The sequence below is a fragment of the Leptosomus discolor genome, chromosome 2 (assembly GCF_034619465.1).
Source record: "Leptosomus discolor isolate bLepDis1 chromosome 2, bLepDis1.hap2, whole genome shotgun sequence".
NCBI lineage: Eukaryota > Metazoa > Chordata > Aves > Leptosomiformes > Leptosomidae > Leptosomus > Leptosomus discolor.
In genome coordinates this window covers 13,674,050-13,697,474 of record NC_141392.1, presented here as the reverse complement: position 1 = coordinate 13,697,474, position 23,425 = coordinate 13,674,050, and the positions used below count along the sequence as shown (strand labels likewise).

Sequence of the window (23,425 nt, the reverse complement as noted above, 5' to 3'; positions counted from 1 at the left end):
CTCATTTCCTGCCCCACACAAACTTTCTTCCTTTGTTTACTAGTTGGTCGATCCATGTAGATGAAAAGCCCAAATCATTGACCTGAACTATTTCCCCTCGCATTAGCTATGTCCCTTTTCTTAACAGAGGAAGTTAGTTATCTGCTTGGTTTTTTCCTGATTCTTCAAGTTATGCAGCCTGACTTGTAGCCTCTCGTCATCCACTGCTCGAGGCCACTCAAGCCCTGGAGGAAGCCAAGCTCCCTTTGGCTCTGCATCCAGCATGTCTGGGGTTTGGAGCCTGTCATCCGTTTCAAGGCATCATCTCTTTGTTGTTCATGTCCATAATTGCCACTTTCTGTGTCTTGGCTACTTCTGCAGGGAGCTGTGGTACTGGCATTTCTTTTGGCTTCACCTTTTTTTGCCCTGACCCCTTAAGGCCTTTTGATAGGCAACTGGATCAAAAGGCCTTTTTGGCCTTCAGTAGTTGGAAAGGAACGCAGCTTGACCAGGTAGTTAGTCACATGAAGAATAGGAGAAATTATGAGAATACTTCTCATCCTTCAGGAAGTAGTGGACAGAGAGGAAAAGGATCCTTCCTTATTGCAAGGCTAATTTATTATGTCTAATTATAAGTAGTAGCTTTGTTCCTTTTTTCCTTTTTATTTTTATATTCCTTCTGAATTAAATCCCTTGCCTGAGTGCTTATTCTTTTCCTCCTACAATAGCAGTAAATAGCAAAATAATACAAAATATAAGAAAAATCAGGTTTGAGGAAAAAACAGTTAATGAAATATCTGCCAAAGACACTGCAATATGTGTCTGTTAGAGAAAAAAAAAATTCTTATATTTGAATCTCTGAAATGTAACTGCACCAGACTATTTGGGGAGAATTTGTTTGAAGATGTATTGCGTTCCACGATCAAATGGAAAAAATGGCACCTGTCATCGTATTTAGAAAACAGCTGGGTAACATGGCCAAGTGCCATAGTCTCTTTTCACATGGCCTTTATGCTGAAACCATCCAAGCTCCATTCTCAGCAACTGGAGAAACCCTGTGCCTTTAAATGGTTACAGAAACATCTACTTAGGGGCCAGCTCTTATTGCAGCAAAGCCTGCTTCTGATGCTTCTAATTAGCAGTTAATGGATTATACTTTAGTTTTATAACCAACCCAGCAGGCACTCTTCTATAGTATTTTTCAGCTATTTTTGGTAGAAGAAATATGCGATTGTGCTGCTCTTCAGGCTTTCATTTTGAGCATGCAGAAAATATTAGAAATAAATCTCTATCTGAGATTATTTTAGCACTCAAATGCTTAATTAAAGTCCGATTGAGCATTTCGTAAATGTATTTTCTTTTATCTAATATCTTAGAAAAAATGTAATGGGTTAATTGCCCTATCTGTTCTAGACTTTGGTGCAGAATCTCCTAAATACATACATATTGTTAATTAAAATATTTCTATACCCAGTGAAAAGCCTGTGTTTTTTTAAAATTTGCAAACACAGCTCCAATATGTATTCATTTATGAAAAAATGTTTTTCTAGCTGAACACAATACAGGTACATGCAAAAGCTTAGATGCTTCAGAAGTTAGATGAGCTTGTAGAAACTAATGATTTTTATACTTGCTTTGAATTAAAATAGCAATGAGATTAGTAGCATTAAAGATTTGCAATGCTATGTATGTGTGTGTGCACATGTATATACGTTATCTCTATAAGTATATATTTGTCAGAGTATGTGTACAAACTTCTGCACGTGCACATATATCTATGTTTAATAAAGAAATACATTTACATAGGTTTTAACTGGAAGATTATATTATTTCCCACTCGGGGAATTAATTTCGGTGGCAGTTTCTAGCAGGAACCCTAGCTCACTGAGGCTGCCTTTGAACCTGCTCTCTTCACTCAGGCCACGCTTCCAGTAGGACGAGGTCTAACATTGGTGAGACTGGAACAGGAGGGGGAGCTCTCACTGCACCAGCCAGGAAAGGGGAGGACCAGGTACCCAAGCCAAGGAAAAGAGGGGGAGTGACCACCAGCTGCAGGTGAGGTGTGCCCTCACTCTGCTCCTGCTTACTGTGGTCTCTTCACCAAAGTAGATAACTGGGCTTCTCCGTCCCTTACATCAGTAACACACACACAGAAGGGTTTGGCTCAAATGCTAAGCAATTCCAGGTTATATCAATGGCTTATGGCAAAGGAAGTGCCGCTTGCAAGGCTCCCAGTTTGAAAGCACATTTTTATTCTCATCCTGATGCAGCGCTGTGCTTGGTAGCTACAAGATACGCACTAAACTGGTATGGTTGTGTTGAAGGCAGTGAGTTCCAAAATGCTGTCCAAAAAAAATGTGGAAACTACTGTTATTTTTACACCGCAAATACTAAAAAGAAAAGGAAGGCAGGAAAAAGGAAGGTTGAATAGTGGTTACTATGTGAAATAGCTCCCTCAGTGTGATGGGACAAGGGCAACTTACTTTCTGTCCCGTTTTTTGAGGAGGATGAGTTTGGACTTTTCCTCTGTCCTGTGACATGGTGGAGGAGGAGGCTGGCTGTGCATGAACTAAAGAGCTGTTGTTCCCATGCCCCTCACAGCCCCTGCCTGTGCTGTAGGTGGGGAGTAGAGGGTTGTCTGCTGGGCAGGGCCAGTCCCGCCTTGTTTCTGGAGCAGGGCCTCACTGTTTAATCAATTTCCCGTTCCAGATTTTTCAGGACAGTGCAGCAGGAGACTAGCTCATGCTTGAAGTGAGGCCGTAGTCAAGGCTTTCTGAAATTATTTCATGTTTCCTCACTTGTAATCAACCAAAGCTATTCTGACATGCTCAAATGTGCTGTTATATTTCCCTTAAGAAATAATGTGAAAATCTAGAGATTGCAGTATTAACCTTTTTTTTTTTTTCCCTTAAAAAAAGCACCATCTCCCCTTGAGTCTGGTAAAAGCTCTGCTTTGTCCCAAAGCTTCTGCAGAGGTAAAGCCCATCTTTTTGCTTGTGCTGTCTCATTATAGTGCATTATAAACACAAGTTGGGGTGTACAAGGATTGCAGGAATAGCCTCCCTTCAACCTCTGTCTGAGGTGTCGGTCAAAGTACGTGGCTCCCTAGAGCTACGTTTCTGACCCCCACATCAGAGTGGTGAAGGCAAGACTGAGACACCACCAGTTCAATGACAGCACCCCAAGGTCTGCATCAGCCAGAGCTCTGGGATGACTTTTGCCTTTCCCTGTTTCATCCCTGAGCAGTTCATGCTAGGGCAGGGTAAGCCAAGCTTTGCAGTAGATGAAAGAGAGAGGGGAAAGAGGGAGAACTTAATCCAGAAGAGTAAGGTTCCTTCAAGCAGAGTTTGGTTTGAGTTCTCAGGTCAGTGTGGGAAGTTAACCATAAAAGCTGAACTTTGATGTTGGCAGCCAAGACAGACTCAGAAATTTTGGGAACATGTTTTTTTCTTCTGTTAATTATATGAAGTGCAGGAGACCTGTGAATAGGGTATTTTTAGATTGCACATTCAAATATACAGTGTCATGGCACGACAGCAAATTAAAATTCTTACCCAATACTTTTTTTTTTAAAAAAAGGAATGTACTATAGCTCATAGTGGAAAGTTTGATGAAGAGCAGTATGCCGCTCTGCACAGAAATTCTGCTCTTGTGACTAAATTAAACATCACTGGTTGCTCTCATTTAGATGAACCCTTTTGGAAGTTCTTTTTTTAAAGCTAACGGATTGGACTTCTAATTTTAACTCTTATGGTTTATAATTAGAAACATTTCCAAACTTGTTTACAAACACCTGCACTTGACAGCGTGTGTCTGTAATTTTAGAAGGACTCACTTGTCACTTCCAATGGGGGTTGAGAGGGCATCTGAGTTCTTTTGTGTGTGTGGAGTTAGTTTCAGGACACTGGGACACAAGTGCATTTTTAAAAATAAGCTTACAAATATGTGCTGTTTTGTGAGGAGTTTGCATGCACCTAATCAGCAAATATGTCTTATTGACTAGTTGTGGATTATTTCAAAGTCAGGTGGATTCTTAGTTAGTGGCCGTTTGCAACAAGACTCAAACTGGCACCCAAAGGAGAAATTCCAGGAACTAATTTTAGCAGTTTGGTTTCTCAATTGGAGAAGATAGTTTACAAGTTTTCTGTATTTATCTCTTCTTCAAATATACTACTTTCTTGCCAGCTGTCCTTCAGAAATTATTCAGAAAGAGTTTAAACTTACTTTTGAATAAATCATTGAGTTTTTTTTTTCATAAGAAGTTAGAAGTAAGTTGTGAACGTACAGTTCCCCTCGAGCTTGAATGGGATGTGTGTGTTACACAAGTCTATATGCAACTTCTTTTCAATAGGGTGAATATCATACTATGTTACTCATTGGTCAAGTGTGTAATCATGTTGGAGATAATCAAAATACTTCATAAAAAAAATCCTTTGGCTCCTCAATATGCTCTTTACACCTGTTTTTTAGCTGCATTACATAAGTTAACAATGTTGCTTATAAACTTCTAGTATAATAGGAAAGATTATCCTCACTAAAAATTGATACTGCATGGAAGGGTGGCAGGAAGAACCCTCCAAATATGCTTCAAGGGTACAGCTGAACTAGAGGTAGTCAAAGCAGACGTAAGCAGTAGTGGCATAAGGTGTCCTATTGATTGCTTTATGGTCTTGTTGTTACTAATTAGTATGAAAAACTCCGGTTAATTAGACCAGACTGTTTGGCTGTTGTGTCCTCTACTAGGAACCATGGTCAACCTTAGAGAAACACCAATGTAGGAGAGGGTAAGGAGGCCATGAAGCAAAATGGGTTTTGTTTCCTGCTGTTTTGTTGTCCAAAAAAGCACGGACCTGGATCCAGATGAGGAATCCATGTTAATGTCAAAAGATCGTGTCCTCAGAGGTGCTTATTTTATCAATTTCACTGAGAGTTGATATAAGTGGAATTAGGTACCTGAATACCTTTGTGTAGGCATGTTCTTTGAAGTTAAACCTGTAGTCCACAGCCTGTATCTTGTGCTTGACCCCTCTGCAGAGTGCACAGTGTGTACTCACTGTGGGGCTCTTCCAAAGCAATCTCTTCTAAGTAAACAAACAGATAATTAAATAAAGCTTTTGGAGTACAATGTACAGGTCTGAAGAATTAGTTTTTTCCATCTGTAAAACAGCAGTGCCTCGTAGCTATATTTCTGATTTCCTTTAAGGCAATATGATCTTAACAAGCATTCACTTTCTATGGCAAACACACATTTTTTTGAATTTTACTTTCAAAACAAGTAGGCTAGCCAAAATTATGATGTTACTTAGGTAGTCCACAAGATAATTTCTTAGTAAGTACAGCTGCCATTAATAAATTGTATTGTAACCATATTAGGCTGTTACCGTATTTGAAAATAGCTTCAAACACAGTTTACAAGCTCCAGTGTTGTCAGGGTCCCAGCTGATCAGAATTATAAATACCTGACATTTTAGAAATTACTCATGATTTGTGTATGACAATAGAAATTAGACTCAAGTGGAATTTAATACCACTTCTCTCTTAACTAGAAACTTCTGTTTTATTGTGAATTCTATCTGGAGATAGCACTTTCTCGATTGTCATACTGAGGGTAATGTTGCTTCATGCCAGCTTTTTCAGTTTTCCTCTATTTCTGTTTGCTTATGTCAGCTCTATGCCCACTTTCCTAAGTGTTAATATGTAGAAATGTTTCCAAAAGGTTAGAGGAGGCTCAAAAGCAAGAACTATGCAAGTGTAGAAAGAGGCACCTATCCAGCAACGCCTCGAAAACATGCAAAAACATCTTTGATGTCAGAAGTCTCAGCTGACCGTGAAGTTAGTGACAAGCTTTCTGAGATGTACGTGGTAAGAAAGGAAGCCCTCTATGGAATATTTGTAGGGTTATCTAACCTGCATAAGCCTGACCAGTTCTTCGATGTGAATCTTTGGGTGAAGTGGAGTGTATGGTGTATACATGAAGCGATCTGTTCTCAGCACAATCTGCCTGGCTCCTGTAGGGAAACAACATGGAAAAATCGGTCTTTTGGTGCATTTAAAGGGATATTGTCTTCCTCAGAAAGTGGTAATTAAGATAAATGGAGGAGTTGTGGAAAGAAGGATAAAAGGCTTCAGAGTTCTGCTCTGGTTCTTCTTACAACAACTCTCACTTCAGGAAAAATTGTTACTACTCACAAAGAATCCCATGGTGTGATTGAATAGTTTGAGCCACAGCATGCATGGTATGCCAGCATGATTTAAGAATTGAATTCATATCCAGGCAGCTGGGCATATGAAGGTGTATCGTATACTGTCATATACCGTGAGAGGGGAAGCTCTGGGAGGCAATATCTGGTTGCAGTTGGAAATCAGCCATGGATGTAAGGTAACTGCTTGTATATTGTCAAAGGGAGTTAATGTAGGTTACCAACCCATGAAGTCCCAGGATCGAAGTTATGGCTGCATCCTGAGGGCTGGAACACATTGCAAATCCCTGAGAGATGCCTTCTTCTCCCATGGTATGTAGCTGTAAACCAGTTTTTAGAAGGCCATAAATAGGTGTAAAACATGCATTTTCCATAGAAGTAATGAAGGTAAAGAGAGTTGTGGCTATTAGTATGGCTTATTGCAAATGATCTGTAGCTTAAATTTTTGCAGTTTCTTATTGCTGGTGCATATGCTTCATATGAGCAGCTGTTTGATATTTCTGAAGTAATCCTGTGCATAAAAACATGTGATTTTCCTTCTTAAAGAAACTGTTGCATGCCAGTTACATGCTAGATGAAGGAACCTAGAGCAAATGTATATGAAGTGAAACTGCTTCAGGATAAGCTGCATTGGTTTAGGGGGCAGTTAATGATAAATTTATTTTCGTGACCTGTCTGCCAAGTATTTGTACACTAATTTGGTCCTATTTTGAGGGCAGAGCACGTGAGCTGGTAAGAAATCCTTTGTACAGGATGGGAAGGGCAGGGGGATTTTTGTCCTTAGTGAGTGCAAAACCCATCTTCTCCATGTAGCATCATCAAAATGCATGCATTATTTCTAAATAGTGTATGAATCCTTTGGCTCATACGGAGGCACTTCTTAAATTGGCTCACGGGAGTAGCTGTAGCCAGCTAAGGTGCTCAAGTGTTGAGCACTGGGGAAGAAACTGAACTGACTTAAAGCATAGTCATAGTTTTTAACTTTATATAATGTCTTGTGCAATATAGTAGAAAATTACCTTTATGACTAGTGGCAGGACCTGTTGTATAAGTAATCCAGCCATGATGCTGGTTGGTATCTCACTTTTCACTTGAACCTCTCTGCGATGCAGGTCTTGGAGGAGTGAGTGCCTGGTGCAGTCTCTGCCTGGTTCCTTGGTAAGTCATTCGAGTCTATCTTTTTGTATAGTCCCTTGCCAATCTGCTGAGCAAAAAAAAAAAAAAAAAAAAAAGGAAATTTTTCATAGAGTGCTTTAAAAGAGAGCTGCTAATCAATTTTTCTTATTATTTTATGCCCTGTGATTTTTACACCACCCCCACCAGCTGGTTAATCATGCAAAAGCTGAACACTTCATTAGCCAGAACATGTTTGCCCATGGGCATTTCTGTAGTAAATTAGTTCTTTCTATTTATACAGGTAAGTCATGGCCAAAAGTCTTTAAGGTGCCAAAGGTAAGGGTTCGAATTAATTCTTTTTCTGAGTTTTCAAGAGAACTAGGTTTAACTGCGTGCTGTTGATTTGAAATTACTTTTGAGTTAAAGATAGCGTGGGTAAAAGAGCGTTCTCAGACTGTTCTGAAATACATTACATCTTTCTGGATCTCAAGTTTGGCCTTTGTGGTACAGCCTGCCTTAAAAAAACCCCCAAAAAACACATGCCTGCACCCGGCTGTGTATATATAGATATACACACAGTATCTACATCTACATGCAGAAACTCTGCTTGGTTGAGTGGCATGTGGCATATTGACCAGTGTTTTTCCTTTCTTACTCCGTGCCTTTTAAACTATTAATTGAAAATATGTGGTTTGTAGATGCTTTTTTTCCCTCAAATCAAATGGTGCCCTCTGAAAGCCTAGTTTAGCTCGACAATGAATTTAGCTTTCAGGCTTTGGCCATTGCAATATTGTTTGAATGCCACCATTTCCTGCAATCAATGTAATTTTATATCTACTTGGAATAGAAAGTCAAGATGGTGATTGCCTTAATTTAACTCAGTGTTGTATTCATTAAGGAACTGATCCCAAATTCCTTTCAGATCAAAGTCTGTCTTGATTTCAGTGGAACCTTTCAGCGCACAAGGTGTGTGGTAGCCCTCTAAAATGTTGTCATTGTGACTAGTGAATAAAAACTAAATGTGTTGCTAAATTTAGGCTGTTGCTCATGTCAGCTTCCTTTTCTAAATGACGGTAAGTGCATTCCATAAATAGCGTGCCTCTTATGTTGTCATATCTCTTTGGCTTGCTTTGCAGTATTTTACAGGATATTTGCAAATGAATTTTGTGTTCAGTAGGCAGGGGATGAAAATAACACTACTCATTGGGACTCCATTAACCCGCAGCTAATGAGGAACCATTTCAAGGGCTAGATGAGTGTAATTCAGATTAGCCTGCGTGCCAGGCTGCTCTGCTCCTGCTCAGGCTCGCACCGTGCCATGCTCTCGCTGCGGTCCGGAGGGACAGAGCCCAGTGCGACACAGCTGGCACTCCGGCACGGACTTTTGTCGGTTAAATTTTCTGTGCTTCAGTTCCCCTTTTGGAAGGTAGGAGAGAAGAGTGAGTGAGTGAGTGTGTGTGCGTGCGCGCGCGTAGGTAGGTGACGGTGATCTTGACCTCCATAGTCAAGTGTTTTGAGGTGTAATGAAATACTCTACAAACGCTATACTTGTGCTTGCTGGTTGATAGCATTGTTGCTTGTAGAAAAGGGTACTACATGATGACAGTAAAGGTGGTCCAGACTGGCCCTTAATTAATTTTATTTTCAAAATCTATATTAGTGACTGTCATGAGGGCACCTGGGCACTTTACATCAATAAAATAATCAATTTAAAAAATGTGTAGACCAGAACTCTGTGTTCACTAACAAAACTCCTGTTCCCCGTTATGACTAAAGGTCAGTCCAAGGCTGGCCAAGCAGGCAGGACTCGCATTTCTGCGACTCGGCGCTTGCCAGACGCGGCTCTGGCGGAACACCACCGGTAGCAGCTTCCAGATGCCCACGGTCCCTGCAGAGAATGTCTTGCTGCTGGCCGATGACTCGTTAACCCCCTGCAAGTCTCAGATTGGTTTCTGGACCAGTGGAAAAGGTGGAGAAAGACTAGTTTAGGGACCAGTTCCAATCAAAAATGTGATTTTGCCAGTTGCAGGCAGTCCACTGAAGTGCAGGAAACAGGGACTCAGTGGAGCTGTGCTGCTGGAGTAGAGAAAGAGAAAGAGACCTCCTTCTGAAGAACAGGCTAGAGGTCTCTTAGCTGAAAAAACTTTATTGATGATAAATGTTACATTATGCAAGCTTAGCAAATTCTCTAGGAATATAATGCTTCCCAGTTTTTTCTTAACGTGTGTTAATATTTTATGATACCTGTGCATTAAGGGCCAGTTCCTACAATGTTTAAGTGAGTTTGGGCTGCTAAATTGCCGTTATGGAGTTTTAAAAAAACACTATTGCTCACTACGATTAGCTAAATTTCCGATCTGGCTGATGATATAGAATCAGCTTTTTTCTGTTTTTCATGTATGAAGTGAGCATATGTAATTAAATTAAACGTTACTGCAAAGCTGCATTTTATTTATTTGTGTTAGTACATTTGGGGCAATAATCCCACTTTAATACATATGCAATTGTGCAAACAACACTGAAACTAGGAGTTCCTGGACACTGATGTAATTTTTTAAATGCAAAATTATGATATATTTTGAAGTCTTGAAATCCAATTGAACTCAAGCTGAGCTTAAAAATCCAAGATCTGATTCAGGAGAATTCAGTCCCATCTGGCTGGTGGGTAGCAGGTGTGCAGTGTGAGTGTGTAAGGGAGGGAGGTGACTGCAGGGAGTGAAACATTTCTCTCTTCCTGTAAAGCTTTAATTCCAGTTTAATGCTGTGGTCTGAGGCTCTCTTCAGTTTAAGTTCTTGTCTAATTACCAACATCTATTGTTGGTCTCCATTTCTGGACAACATAGTGGTGATGGTGAATTGCAGAAGCAAGTTAAGTGTACAGCATTATGGAGAAATATGGTTTCTAATTCTTAAAGTTTTGATTTAGTTTCTGATTACACCCAAGACTCTTTTGTATGGGAGACTGTGTTTTTACAGATTGGTACATAGATGATCCTTAAAGACTGAATGAGAAAGGTTTCATTGCGGCGTTTGGTATCAAGGTCTTTTTGACAGTTGTTGCATGTTCTCACAGCAACATAGAGAAGGTTTGTTTCATCTGTTTATTTTTATAAAAGCAAAGAAAATATATTATGCAATTTCTATTTTTAGCAGGAAATAGACATGTTCTATATTTTTGTATTACTGCAATTATAATGAAGGGGTTTTTTAAATCTTTAAAACAGTCAAGTAATGCTACTGATCCCTCTTTATACCTTTTAACCTTCAGAAACTTGTCCCAGACATTCTCATTTTTCTCTTTCTCCTTCCCTTTCTTCATCTGTTGATCAGATACTGCATTACCCTCTACCTCTGCCTGGGAGCTTTTTACTTAGGAGGTTTAAGAACCTTCTTTTCCTTGACTTTTGGCATTAGCTATCAAGTCAGCTCCATTTTACACTCCTATCAACTCTCCCTCTTCCAACTTTTAAATATTTCTTGTTCCTTTTATTTGTCTTCACTGCTATATAACTTCATGCTAGAAAGTCTTTCAGCACATGTGGTTTTTATGGGGGTTGGCATGCAAAGCACTGCTTACTTAACTAAGTAAGCGAATGTTCATACTTCTTTTCTGGTTTTTAACTTCACACTACTACAGTAGATGATACTTTGCTACTGTATTTCACAGGGTTTCTTCATGGTGAACTGACTTAATTTCTAACGTAGAGTGGAGCTGGTGCTGTGTTGCCGAGTCCATCTGGTTTGACAGACAAAATGATAAGCATTTCTCTGGAAATTCCCTGTAAAGATCCCCCTTTTATTTGTTTGCTTTATGAAGTTAAATGGAAGAGGTCACCCCCTTTGACAGAGCAAATTCTTTTTTTCTAGCAATAGAGCTTTGCATGAAAACATTTTTTATTAAGCAAGTCATCCATACTGCACCGTAGGCTGTTTGAGTGTAACAGTATGTTACAGTCTGCAAAGTTAATGCAGTTAATATTCAACTGAACTTTTGGGGGGTTGCTAATCCCTTAGGCGGGCTTAGCAGAAAGGGCAAACATATTTATAGTACTTTGAATCAGACTGCAGTGAACAAGTAAGAGTATGTGTTATACCATGCAAATGTTATACAATTTCAGGAAAGCTTAGTGCATAAACATCTTTTAATAGTACTTAAGTTGGTCAAATATCTTGTCTGTAAGCAACAGAGTTATTGGTTCGGTGGACAACAGGTCTGTTAAAATGAGACTCTGTGAAAGGTCTGGAAACTCCTGTTCTGGTGATAAATTCTGCAAGTTCTGAACAGATTTATGGGCTGTTTAATTAGGATCTAACTGTATTCTTTAAGCTCTGTCATTTGTATTATTACCTAATAGGATTTCATTGGACTTTGTCACATATCTGACTGACTGACTGTGCACAGGGTTGTCAATAGCCTATTCCTTATAGATCACAGTCTTTTACTATCTTTGTAGAAATAAGAAGATCATTCATGAATGATCTTTCCTCGAGAGTGGAAGTGTGACACTGGGTAGAGTTTGCTTTGGTTAGAGCCATGAGCGCACTGAGGAAAAGAAACAAGAGTTAAGTCACGAGTTGCAGGAAGTTTCCAGAGAAGCTGAAGTGCTCAGAGTGAAAATGCCCTACAAGGAGGGTCACATTTCTGCAAGACAGAAACTCTCCATATTTATGTCATGGACAAAACTTGCATTGGGTATAAGGTTATGTGGAAAAGCACAGGGAGGCCTTGTAATGCCTCGAACCCATCAGGAGCAAGAGAAAAAGAAGTTATTATCTTGTATATTCCACAGAATATGATTGTGTAGCCTTTTTAGACTAATAAATAAGAGGTCCATCAGCTGGTAGTCAACAAAAAGTCATTTGTACATTTTTTATTTTATTTTAAGGGAGAGGTTAACGGAATTGCTAACAGCTGTAGTCTGTATGGTAGATTTTTAAGGTGAAATTCTGGTGCCTAACAAACACAAAATACAAGCCTGGCAAAGTGGACATTCTATTGTAATTAAGATTTTTAAAATATATTTTACATTTTGTCTATTTCTTCCATTTTTTCCTAGATATTAAATATTGGAATGAGTGGCTCCTACACGGGACTTGACCTTAAAGGGGCTCAGGTGCCTGAATTTATATATATACTCAAGTAATTTATTGATTTGCCGCCTTACCTGCACCCACTCCCTTCCTTTTCCTTTTGCTCTTTGTAAACCACATTGGCCATTCATAGTCTTTCAGGAAAAAAAAGTCCTATAAAATAATTGGTGTTCAGAATTGTTAGGCAAAGTGGAACTTTGTTGATAAAGATTTTCAAACCTTTCTATTTATTATATTTTCAGTTAAAAATAAAATGACTGAATACCAAAGTAAGTTAAAATTTTGTATTGGAGTTGTTTATATCTGAAGTACCAGAAAGTCACTAGTTTATTATATGCAAAATTTCAGATTCCAGAATATATTAAAATATTAGCTCAAAGGTCGCAAGCCTGTCCCAAGGAAGGAAGGAAATTAGAAAGGAATTTTGGCTAATCGGGGTAAGACCCAGTAGGTCTGTAACAGGAGCACAGAGATGATGTGACTGACACTGATGTGGATTCCTTTGGTTTGTCATCCTGAATGTCCGCAGCTCATCATTGGATCAGCTTCCATGCAAATCCTAAGCAAGGTTCAACCTTATGTCTTGACATCTATAATGAGACTCCATAACATTTCTGTCATTTTATTAAACAGTAAATACAGACATCCATAGTAAAAGCCTAATTTCACAGAGTATGCTGGTGAAGGGGTGCTGGATTTTAGCTACAGATCCTGCAGCCATCTTGGAGCTTAGAAATAAATAAAACCATCTGCAGTTTTCTTGGGAAAACAAAGAGTTAACACTCCGGTGATGTTAACTGTGATAAAAGGTGTGTGTGTGTGTGTGTGTGTTACTGTGCTGTACTCTATACATTTATGAGCTCTTTTTATAGTAGCATTCCCAGCAGCATTTCCAGGAGCAGTCCGGGTCCAATCAGGACTGGTATGCCATTGTGTGAGGTGTTGTTCTAATTCATGTGTAAATGTGGAGTGGTTGCTGCCCTGAGGATATTACAGTGAAATTACAAACAGGATAAAAAATAGTAGGAGGTGTGGAGGAGAAGGAGGGCAGCTGCAGCAAGGTGCATTTGTCTCGTTGGCGTTGCGGTACGTACAGCCTGATACCAAATGATGGGCATTTCATTTATTTATAGGTCTGCTGCCTTCAAAACAATTAGCCTTACTGTCTTTTGTTTGTGTCTCAGTTATTTAAACAGAAACGTAGAAAGTATGAAATGAATTGCTCCTGAGATCCTTCTAGCCTCCTGTTCTGTCTCTAGCAATGACCAACCCCAGGCGCCTCAAGGAAAGTTGTAAGAACCTCACAATGGACAGACATGGGATAATCTTCTCTGCACAGTCTTATCCTAATCTTTCATTATTACGGATTAATTTAAGCTTTGAAGCATGAGATTTTTAAAAATATATTTGTTGTTCCCCCTCTTCCACTGTCACCCTTGTTTAAAGTATGAAATATCCTCCCAAGCCTGTGATCTGAGCTGTTTTTGGGGTAATCCCACCTGCTTCTTGGTGTGCTGACCAAATTTGCAGCTTGGGAACTACCGTGGTGGTTTTGCTTCCTCTGATGCCGGAAGGCACTGGTAGATCCTTTTCCACAGGGAGGTGGGTGAAGGCAGAAGCATGTTGAGCAGTTATGGCCTGGGTGTTCCCATGTCACCATATGTCAAAGCTGTGGTGCTGCAGCTGGATCTCTTCACTTTCTTTTAAGATTTTAGTGGCTAATTTGCAGTAAAGCACAATAGGAAAGAACCATAAATAAATCTGGGAACCTTTGTATTAGTTTCTTTTGCTAGCTGTGTACATATGAGCAGCTTGCCATTTGCATATGTGAATCTTGTCATAACAATTTCGGGAAGTGATTTGTTAATAATCAAGTTCTCAGAACAGCTCTAAATCAGTAATTGATGTAGGTCTGGATAAAGCAAGCCTTCCGCCTGCCTATTTTGTGGAGCATTTTTGGCAAGTTTCAAGCTAGCGTGAAAACTAGCCATCAGAATAAAATTTAGGACAGCTGGGATGCTTTGCAGTGAAGACTTTTGGCTCCACAGTTCAAATAATCACAATAGCAGCTCAATTTAGCCTTTGGCTGGATAGGTTTGGCAGGGCACAATGAAAAATAATTATTTCATGGCCTGCTTATTTGTCCCTTAACAAATAAACTCTCTGACCTATGCAGGCTTATGTAAATATGCTGCCGTATGTGGGGTTGTAGAACACTGTCATGTTCCCATTTGGAAATATGTTTTATTTCACCCTCATGTTGCAAACTTTTTTTTAGAGTTCTGTTTGGGAAGCAAAGAAGTGGATAGGAGGTATTGGATTCTGAAGCCCAGACAGCCAGGCAGAGAGTCTAAAAAGCCATCTAACAGTCTTCTTTCTGAAAACACATCCATTAGTATGCAGTGTTTTCACTGCTGTAATAATAAGAGCAATCATGATACGAACAAGTCCGTCTCTTCGCAGCCTTCCCACGTGGGATGGAGAATGACAGCTCCTAAAGCATTTGGATATTTGCCTGAATGTATGCTGCTTAGCTAACCACGGTTCAACTTGCTTTCCATCTTATGGCTTCCTGGATATCCTTCTCAATTGTTTCAGTGACAGCTTAAAATGTGAGACTTGGGGGGGGGGGGGGATATAAAAGCTTAGCGAAAGGCTTTTTGTGTGTGTATTTAAGGGGAAGTTTTATTACATTTGATGATGGAGAGACGTGCCACACTATTTTCTGTTCCTATGATTTTAGTATTTGCACTTTCTGTTGTACTGACAGCAGCCAATCCATAACGTTGTCTTTCTGTTTCCCACTCTGGAGGGGGAAAAAACCACAAAAGGATATAGATTGATGGGTTTGTCTTCTGACACCACCATTTTGGTTCTGAAACAGTAAAAGAAAGCCTTTTTCCCCAATGATCCTAAAGATCTCTCTAGAGCATCTACATTTACATACTCAGGCACATATGCACACACACATGCACAGGCTTTTGCTAAGGTGGCCATGATCTGTTTTTAATAGTGGCACTTCTTCTCAAAGTGTCATTTAAAAAAACATCAGCAGTCATGTCATGCATCGGGATGAATTTCTAAATGTAAATGAGATTCTCGCAGTAATTTATTTACATTTGTTTTCAGCACAACAAATGAGACATCACGTAGCTTCATAATTTCCCATGACCGAGTCACCAGCATGAGGTGTGTAATTTACCCTGATTTAAGATGCTTATCTAGAGGTTCTTGCAACAATACCTGGTGGGCTTTTTTTATACTACTTTTTGCTGGCTTTTAACCCATCTACTTCACCTCCCTCTCTCTTTTTCAGTTGAAAAAGAAGTATAAATGTCTGCTTCTTGAAGCCTTTTTTTTTTCACTAGAGCTGAGAGGGATGGCTTTGTTGCCTTGTATTGTATATTATTTTCCCTGTCATTTCCATCTCGTTTAGTAAAAATCACAGTAGGCTTCCAGAACATATCTTGATGTACAATCTGATGAAGCAAGAAGGCAATGCTGATTCTGGACTTTTCTGGTGGAAAAATGTTCAACCAGAACATGAAATTTGAATGGGAAGCATCCTGCAGTCTGGTTCTCTACTTCTTTCAGCTGAAATACTAAATCTTAGGCCTGGTCTTGGCTCTGCTACTGACTTTGAGTTTCTGATCTGCCTGTGGCTGAAGTGATACTTAGATTGAAAGGGATTGTGAATGCCACTTTTCAAATAATGTGGACACAGTCATGTACTACAAAACTCATTTATTTTAAGCCTGTAGTTGGAACATTTAGATGTCTAACTACTTGCTTATTTCAGGTGGGTAGATGATTAAAGGTGCAATGTACCATGCATACAATTCTGTATGTCTTATCTTGCAGTCTCAGTTAAGGCTTGACTGAAAATCAGGGCAATAGCTTTTGCTGTTTTACAGGGTGAGAACACAGGAGAACTGAGAGACTTTGGTGAAAGTTACTGGTGGTTCAGCAGCAGTACGAAATGCTATGCTGTATAATTGTCCTGTGGCAGTAGTCTGGGATGTTATAATGAAAAAATACTGTACATCTTTATGGAGATCTGCAGGATTAACTGCGTGTGGGTGATCTTTTCCTCACTGAGAGGAAGCATGATATTTCTTTGTGTTAATTCCCAAAGCAAAATTATATGTCTTCCTTTAAACTGCATAACCAAATTCCAAAAAACCCCAATAGATTTGGACTGGTTTTTAGTGTGTATTGTGCATACTAGGACCCAGTTGAGATTTAATTTTTGGCCTGCTGGCCATTTCCTTAACGTTGCATGGGTCTAGCACCAAATTATGCTGATGGCCTGTCTATCACCAAATTATTTACAGAAGTGCAGTTGAATTATAGAAATCTTCCAGACAAGCAGTGCTCTAGGCAAATTATTTAATCAAAGTTATTTTCCATGATATACTTAAGCAAAAGCTTACAGGAACAACATGAATCTTTTTTTGGTATGTGATTATGCATATGTGGTAACAGCCCCCTTTTTACAAATAGCTAGCTTCCTACCTGGGAAAACAGAAGAAGCCATGATATGAAAATAGCTGATCTCTGTGTTTTCCTCAGTTTGAAGCAAAAGTTTTACGTTATGGAAATGCAGGACTAGGGCCAGCAGTAGGGTGGCTATTTCTGCACACTCTCAGCTCGTTCCAGGTCTTGGGATCTCTTTTTTTTTACTGTAGATTTACAACTGCACACCTCTGTGCATTTGTAATATCAGGTGCTGCACAAGCACATCAGCTTTACTCATGCCCTGTCACATCCAGGCCCAGTGGTCACTGTCCACTTTTACTGGGAAGTATCTTTGCGTATCTGAAGGCAGTATAGGCTTTCGCTGCATTACCCCCACCTAGCAAGATTTGAGCTGCTGTATGATTATGAAATGTACAAAGAGAATATAAATCCTAAAAGCAGCTCTAACTCCCTATTGTAATTGGCATCCTTTCAGACACTGTTCCAGAGTTTAGAAATATAGTCAGCGTAGAACATCTATATTTGGGTTTATATGTAATGGTCGTACCTACTGGTTCACTTGGAAAAATGTTGGCATAGATCTCTATTTAAGGACTTTGGATGCAGTGTTTATGTTTAGCTCAGTGGTTGTTTTTATCACTGCATATTTTTTTTAGTATTCCATCTCAACGTGTTTGCACTGTGAGACAAGAACACCTTCCCAGCCTGTGTACAGTTGTGCACTTTTTGTTTAATGAATATAGAAAGTAAGGTTTTAAACTGACCACCATGCACAAATTCTACTGGGAAAACAGGTGCTTAATACCTATGTTTTCCAGACCTCTCTCCACCCATATCTTTAGGGTAAAACTCATCCACGTGTAGATGGCAGACTCGAATGGAACGTCTGTACTCAGGGCCCAGATGTTGAAAACCTTACACACGTGAGGAAGAACAGCAGGCTCAGAAATGTGTGAGAGCTAAAGGTCTTTGCAAACTGAACATCAATTTAACATAATTACTGTCTGGCATTGGGCTGTGTTGTTATGAGAGGCCTGAGCAGGGCACTGGGGCCAGACCTGGGTAACCCACTCTGGAGCTCAGCTGGGTGGACTCAATCCAGGCACATGAGAGGTGGGACTGCAATAGCTGGAGTTTCGTTATGTTGTTTGAGGATTTTTTTTTTTTTTTATTGTGAGGATGCGAATGTATGTGAAAGCCCTGTCTCCTTTACTCATGGTCCTTAGCAGATGCAAGTCTGATTAAGGGCCCCCTTAATTTAGAAATGCTCTTAAAGACAGGAAGATACTTAAAGCTGGCTTTGCAACAAAATGGAGGAGCTATGCTCTTGGGGCCCATTAACAGTGGGGCCAAGAAGGCCACTGCTGCACAAATACTGGGAATTAAGTTTCTAAAAAAACCCAAGAAGCTCCAAATTGTATATCTCACAAGTTCTTTACTCCCCCAGTTGTAATCCATATCTCACTTATTGCTGGAGTCAACAGTCTAATGGTAACAAAAAACACAACCTTTCATCATCTATTGATTTTCAGTCTTTAAAAACTGACAATAAGCTATTTTTTGTCCAATTTCTCAATAAATAGGAGCATTTATTGGTTTTTCAGTTTTACTGTATTACATTAGAATATATTTTACTGCATATAGTGGGTAATGTAGTATCAGGAGACACGTTTACGTTCAGCAAGTAAGTTTTAAAACTGCATAGCTCAACTGAGATATGTAAACAAATTTGTAATACTAGTTTAATTTAGATTACAATGCAGAATACTCAGGCTTGAGCTCATTTTTCTATTTATTCCATTATGATCCTCTAACTAATGGAGGAGAATTGCCATAAAAAATAATTACAGTAGAACATCAGTAAAGGTGAACATCTACTTTCTTCCCTATCTGACGGAGAGGGAGGAATTTTGTAGCTAAGTAAGCATCACAGTATCTGGGGTTATTTCCTAGAAATTTGCTACAGATAACGTTGGGCAAGTCATAAATTCTGTTTGTGCGATCCTGTGTGTAAAATGACATGGCATGAACATCTTCTTTTTCAATGACCTCTGTTACCTTCTCTCTCCTTTTAAAAAGTGAGAGAAACTGGTAGACCTTGGGATGTGGATCCTGAGTTGCCTCCCCACCGCCACCTGCTTTCACAGTGGAAGATCACCTGGTGGGTTTTTTTCCTTTTCAGAACCTGTCAGGAGACACTGAAGATCAACAGTTGCTTCTTGCTTACTTTTGTGATGAGAAAAGGCAATTTGATGATATTTTTATCCCTGCTGTAGAAGCAGTTTAAGCATTTTTTTTTACTTATTTATTTTTAAGAAGCAGTTAATTTCTCTTCTGATGACATTCGGCCCCACAGCCAAAGACAATAAGGTCTCCATTGGTTCCATCCTGCCACCAGAAAGCCTGAGGTGGAGGTGGCACTGCTGAGGTAGTGATGTACAAAACCACCTCTGCCTTAAACCAGCTTTGCCGCTGCATCTCCAGCACTGGACTTTGCAGTCCCAAGTGGTTCTTCTGCTTCAAGGCTGTCAAAGTCATCATCCTAGCAGGATTCTCAGATGAAAAATTTCACCTAGATCATGAAACGTTTTCCTGTACACCTTTGAACATAGAGACAGTTGTGGCTTATGTTTCATAACCATTGCACAGTAAGCGGAAAGAACAGTTTGGGCAAAAGGCTTCATTTTTGGTGAGTTGGGTGTGATTCTGTGAGGCAAGGTCTCTTTCTTATTAGCTGCTGTGGATCTTGCTGTCATCTCTTCCTCACAGGAGCTGATGCACAAGGAGTTAATAGATATCCAGTGACCAAAGCCATTTATATTTTTCTTTATATACAGAAGTGAAGTGGAGCATGTAAAATTGGAAAGCAGAACCAAACCTGAAATTCTCTAACTTGATGACTAGTGTGTGTGTGTTATTTTCCCATGATCTTTAATTACATTCTGTTCTGGAGGGGGGAGAGAGGGGATGCTAATCTGGTGCACCAACTGGGGGAAAAACAAACTGTTTTACAGCGGGAGTCTAGATGACAGCACACAGCAAATGCAAAATCTGACATTCATATGAAAGTGAGCTAAGCAAGACCATGAGAAGAGAGCCAAAATGACTGCAGCAAGAAGAATACAAGTGGTTTAAGGAAACCACAGCTTCTCTATTTATTGAAATATCACAGCCGACCTTTAAGGTGGTGGTGATACGATGTAGATTTTGTAGGGCCAGCACCAAGAGAGATGGCTGTTACAAAGGGAACGTGTGATTGGATTGAGGTTCATGAGAAGCTAGGTTTAGAAGAGGATTGCCCTTCCCTCTTTGAACATACAATATAGGGAGTATGTCTCATTGCACTGAATGGAAAGACGCTGTTGTCAGGACTGCTGTTTGCTGTGCTTGCTAATGAATTTCCAAGGGGTGTTCGAGCCTTGAATATTTGTTGTAGAGATGCTTGCAGTCAGTTGTAAGAGATGTTTCTGAATGTGAAGCTTAGTTCTGTATACATACAGTGCTGCTTTCTGTGATTCTGCCTTAAGTTGTATATTCAGTATCAGTCTGCAATAGTAAATAATTGCTAGGAGTCCAGCTGTGACTTAAGGCTTCTCTACAAACAGCATCCAAGGCACAAAGTCATGTGATACCCTTTTTCTTCTTTCACTGGATAAAATAGCCTTGGAAAAACTATTCCCACTTCCAGTCAAAACATTAAAGCAAATGAACTGGGTGAATGCTTTTGGTGGGGTATAGCAAAAATGGTCTTTGCCCTGTTATTTGGTTTTGATGTCTTCTTCATCCTCTTGGCTGAGAGCTGGGTCACAGCACACTGCTGTGCTCTTCTGCACCACAGGGGCTGAGTTTCTGTGCAGAAGTAAATGTCTTTGCTGAAGAGCTTGACTTAGTAGTACTGTACACTTACTATTTACTGGAGTAAGGGATGAGTGGATTATTTAAAAACAGAATTTCCAGATTGTTCTAGTGTCACGTTTGAAAGACAGTGGAGAGTTTGATCTAAAGATATCCTGTGTAAATAAAAGTATAGGCATAGGTCTCACCCCTTGTCTCTCCACTCTTTTTTTTTTTTTTTTTTACCTTCATGTTCATTAGCCTACTATTCAAATGTCAGTGGTGAATTTTGTCTTGGTGGGTAGTGTGTTCCAAAGGACCTAAGTTCTCCTCTGGGAGGAGGACCAGGACAACTATAATGTGTGCCCATTTGACACCTTTGAGTGGCATGTGAGGGCATCTCTCCTGCTCCTCAGCGGTGCTAACCTATGAATTGAATAATAATGGAGCCAACGGGACTTGTCTTACACCTCTCTGCACCAGCTGTGACTGGTATGGATCCCTGGGGTGATATCGTGGATGAAGTGAACTCTCGTGTTGATTATGAGCAGATCATCACTCAACACCCATGTTGTTATCACTTTCTGGGCAGTTTACCTTTACCCCCAGGAACAGTTGTAACAGTGAGCTTTAATCTGGATTCCAATTTTAAATCTAACTTTTATGTGAACCCTTAGAAGAAAAAAATTAAATTGTGGTTTGAAAAAGAAAATAGGTGAAAAGTGGAATGAGAGAGTGTAGAATAATCAGGATGCTTTTTTTTTCCTCTTTGGTAGATGCTAGGAAGGGAAAGAAATGTACTATGAATCCTCTCCTCTTGCTCATTGTTTTTTGATCCAGCCCATTACACTCACTGGTCCCAACACCTTCAATCATTTCCTACCAGCTCTGTTGCTCAGAGGTCAGACTTTACTCCCATACCTTTTAGCACTGCGCTGGCTCGGGGCATTCCCTTGGGGCATCCTCTACACTTGCTACTTCTTACCACTCTCAGCTGGAGAAAGCACACTGCACTTGCACATCCAAGCCCAACATCACAGCTAAGCCGTACAAAGGCCAGTTGAGATCATTTACATATTTCGTTAGCCTTCTAAAGTAGTTGCTCAGAAGGTACAGTGGCTTTCCTAGCTGTTTGAACTCCTTTGGAAGGCTGTCATTTTAGATCACTAGTCTACCAGCGGCCTATAATTGTTATGTAAAACATTGCACAAACATAACGTAACTAATTGCACAATTAAGATTGCTTCCTCCTCTCCTCCTCATCCCATTCATTGTGCTCCTCATTCACACCTGTAGTCAGCATCTGGCATTAACAAAGGCCGTATTTGTTGCATTCCTTTTGTGGTAAAAATGCCTTTTGTAGATACTTAAAGGTCCTGTCAGAGTGTTCAGTAAGCCTGCAAATCGCGTTTAGAGAGCCTTGTAGCGGACATCCCTTTTTCAAATGTTTAATGGGAGTGTAATGCTGTGGTACTCCAGGATGCAACTCTCACAGCTCAGAAAAGGGACCTGATACAGTCAATAAAGGACCTCCAACTTTTCTTAATAACGTTGAAGTGAGTAATACAGTATTTTGCTACTTTTTAAAATCTGAGGCAAATAACGCAGGATAGCTTTTCTTCACAGTGGACATTTCAAGGTCATTGGTCCTGATAGTCTGACATAAGACACATAATCAGTTCATTCTGATAGTCCACACCAAAACCAAGCAAACCAAACCTATGTTGAAAAGTGCAGGAGGTAGCAGGGAAAAATCCAAGAATGTCTGTGAAGCAAAACATGAGAAACTGCCTGGTACCCTTACTACCAGACCTAGGCAGAAGGTTTTGTGCTTGAAGGATTGAAGATTGTTTGCTGCTCATGTAAGGACAGGGTGGGAGCGTCTTGGATTGGAAGCCTAAGGAAGTCTGCAGCACCGTAATTCTTCTTGGGAAAAGGAAATGATGTAAGTTTCTGCTTCTGGAATCTTTCCCCACAACTCTATAAATTTAAAGAAATAAAACACAAACAGAAAATTGATTTTTGAATGACAGTGAGTTATTGTCGTTAAAGGATATGTAGTTTTGTGTCAAGGGAAAAAAAACCTTGGTGTACTATGTGCTACTTTCTGAAGCATTACTTAATGTACCAGTCATTGCTGGGAACATGGAGTCCTTTTAATGCTAGTCAGGTAATATGTCATTCTCTCTGTAGAAACTCTGTGCAGCAGAGACATGAGTTATATACTGATGTAGTTATCAGAAGATCATGTGGTAGCACTAATGTGAGTCACTACAGTGGAGTTTGCCCCGTTTGAAATTTTTACATAATTAAATATAAGTGAGTCATTGTCCAAATTCTGCCAAAGTGCAGATGTCTTTAATTTAACGTATGCAATTCAGCTTGCATATGCCTTCCATAGGGTAAGCATCTTTTCCTTTGTACACAAATCCGGGTTAACTCCGGACTGGGAGCTGTTTCCTCTTGCCATTCCGTGTGCAGTGCTCCCATTGAAATCCATGGCAGCTTTGATAAAAATAGCTGGAACACCCAGACCTTAAATAGACCTCTCTGCTTCATTTTACGTTCTGCTGGTAATTCTTTAAATACATGTAGTTAGATCAAAACAAGCATTTTGTTTCTGTAATAATGGAGGATGTGGCCTACATATGCCAGTGAAATACGTTCAGTTGCCTTCTGCAGCATCTGTCCCTGTACCAAGGCAAAAACCAGAGAGAGGACTGGAA

The 23,425-nt window shown here is 39.8% G+C and overlaps 1 protein-coding gene across 1 annotated transcript in view; it reads left to right on the top strand.

The window, feature by feature from the left end:
* Positions 1-23,425, top strand: part of ESRRG (estrogen related receptor gamma) — a 371,798-nt gene that overhangs the window by 16,370 nt on the left and 332,003 nt on the right. The window contains exon 2 of the mRNA XM_086460629.1: positions 7,292-7,337. Within this exon, the coding sequence (XP_086316755.1) occupies positions 7,292-7,337 (46 nt within the window). The remainder of the gene's footprint in view (positions 1-7,291; positions 7,338-23,425) is intronic.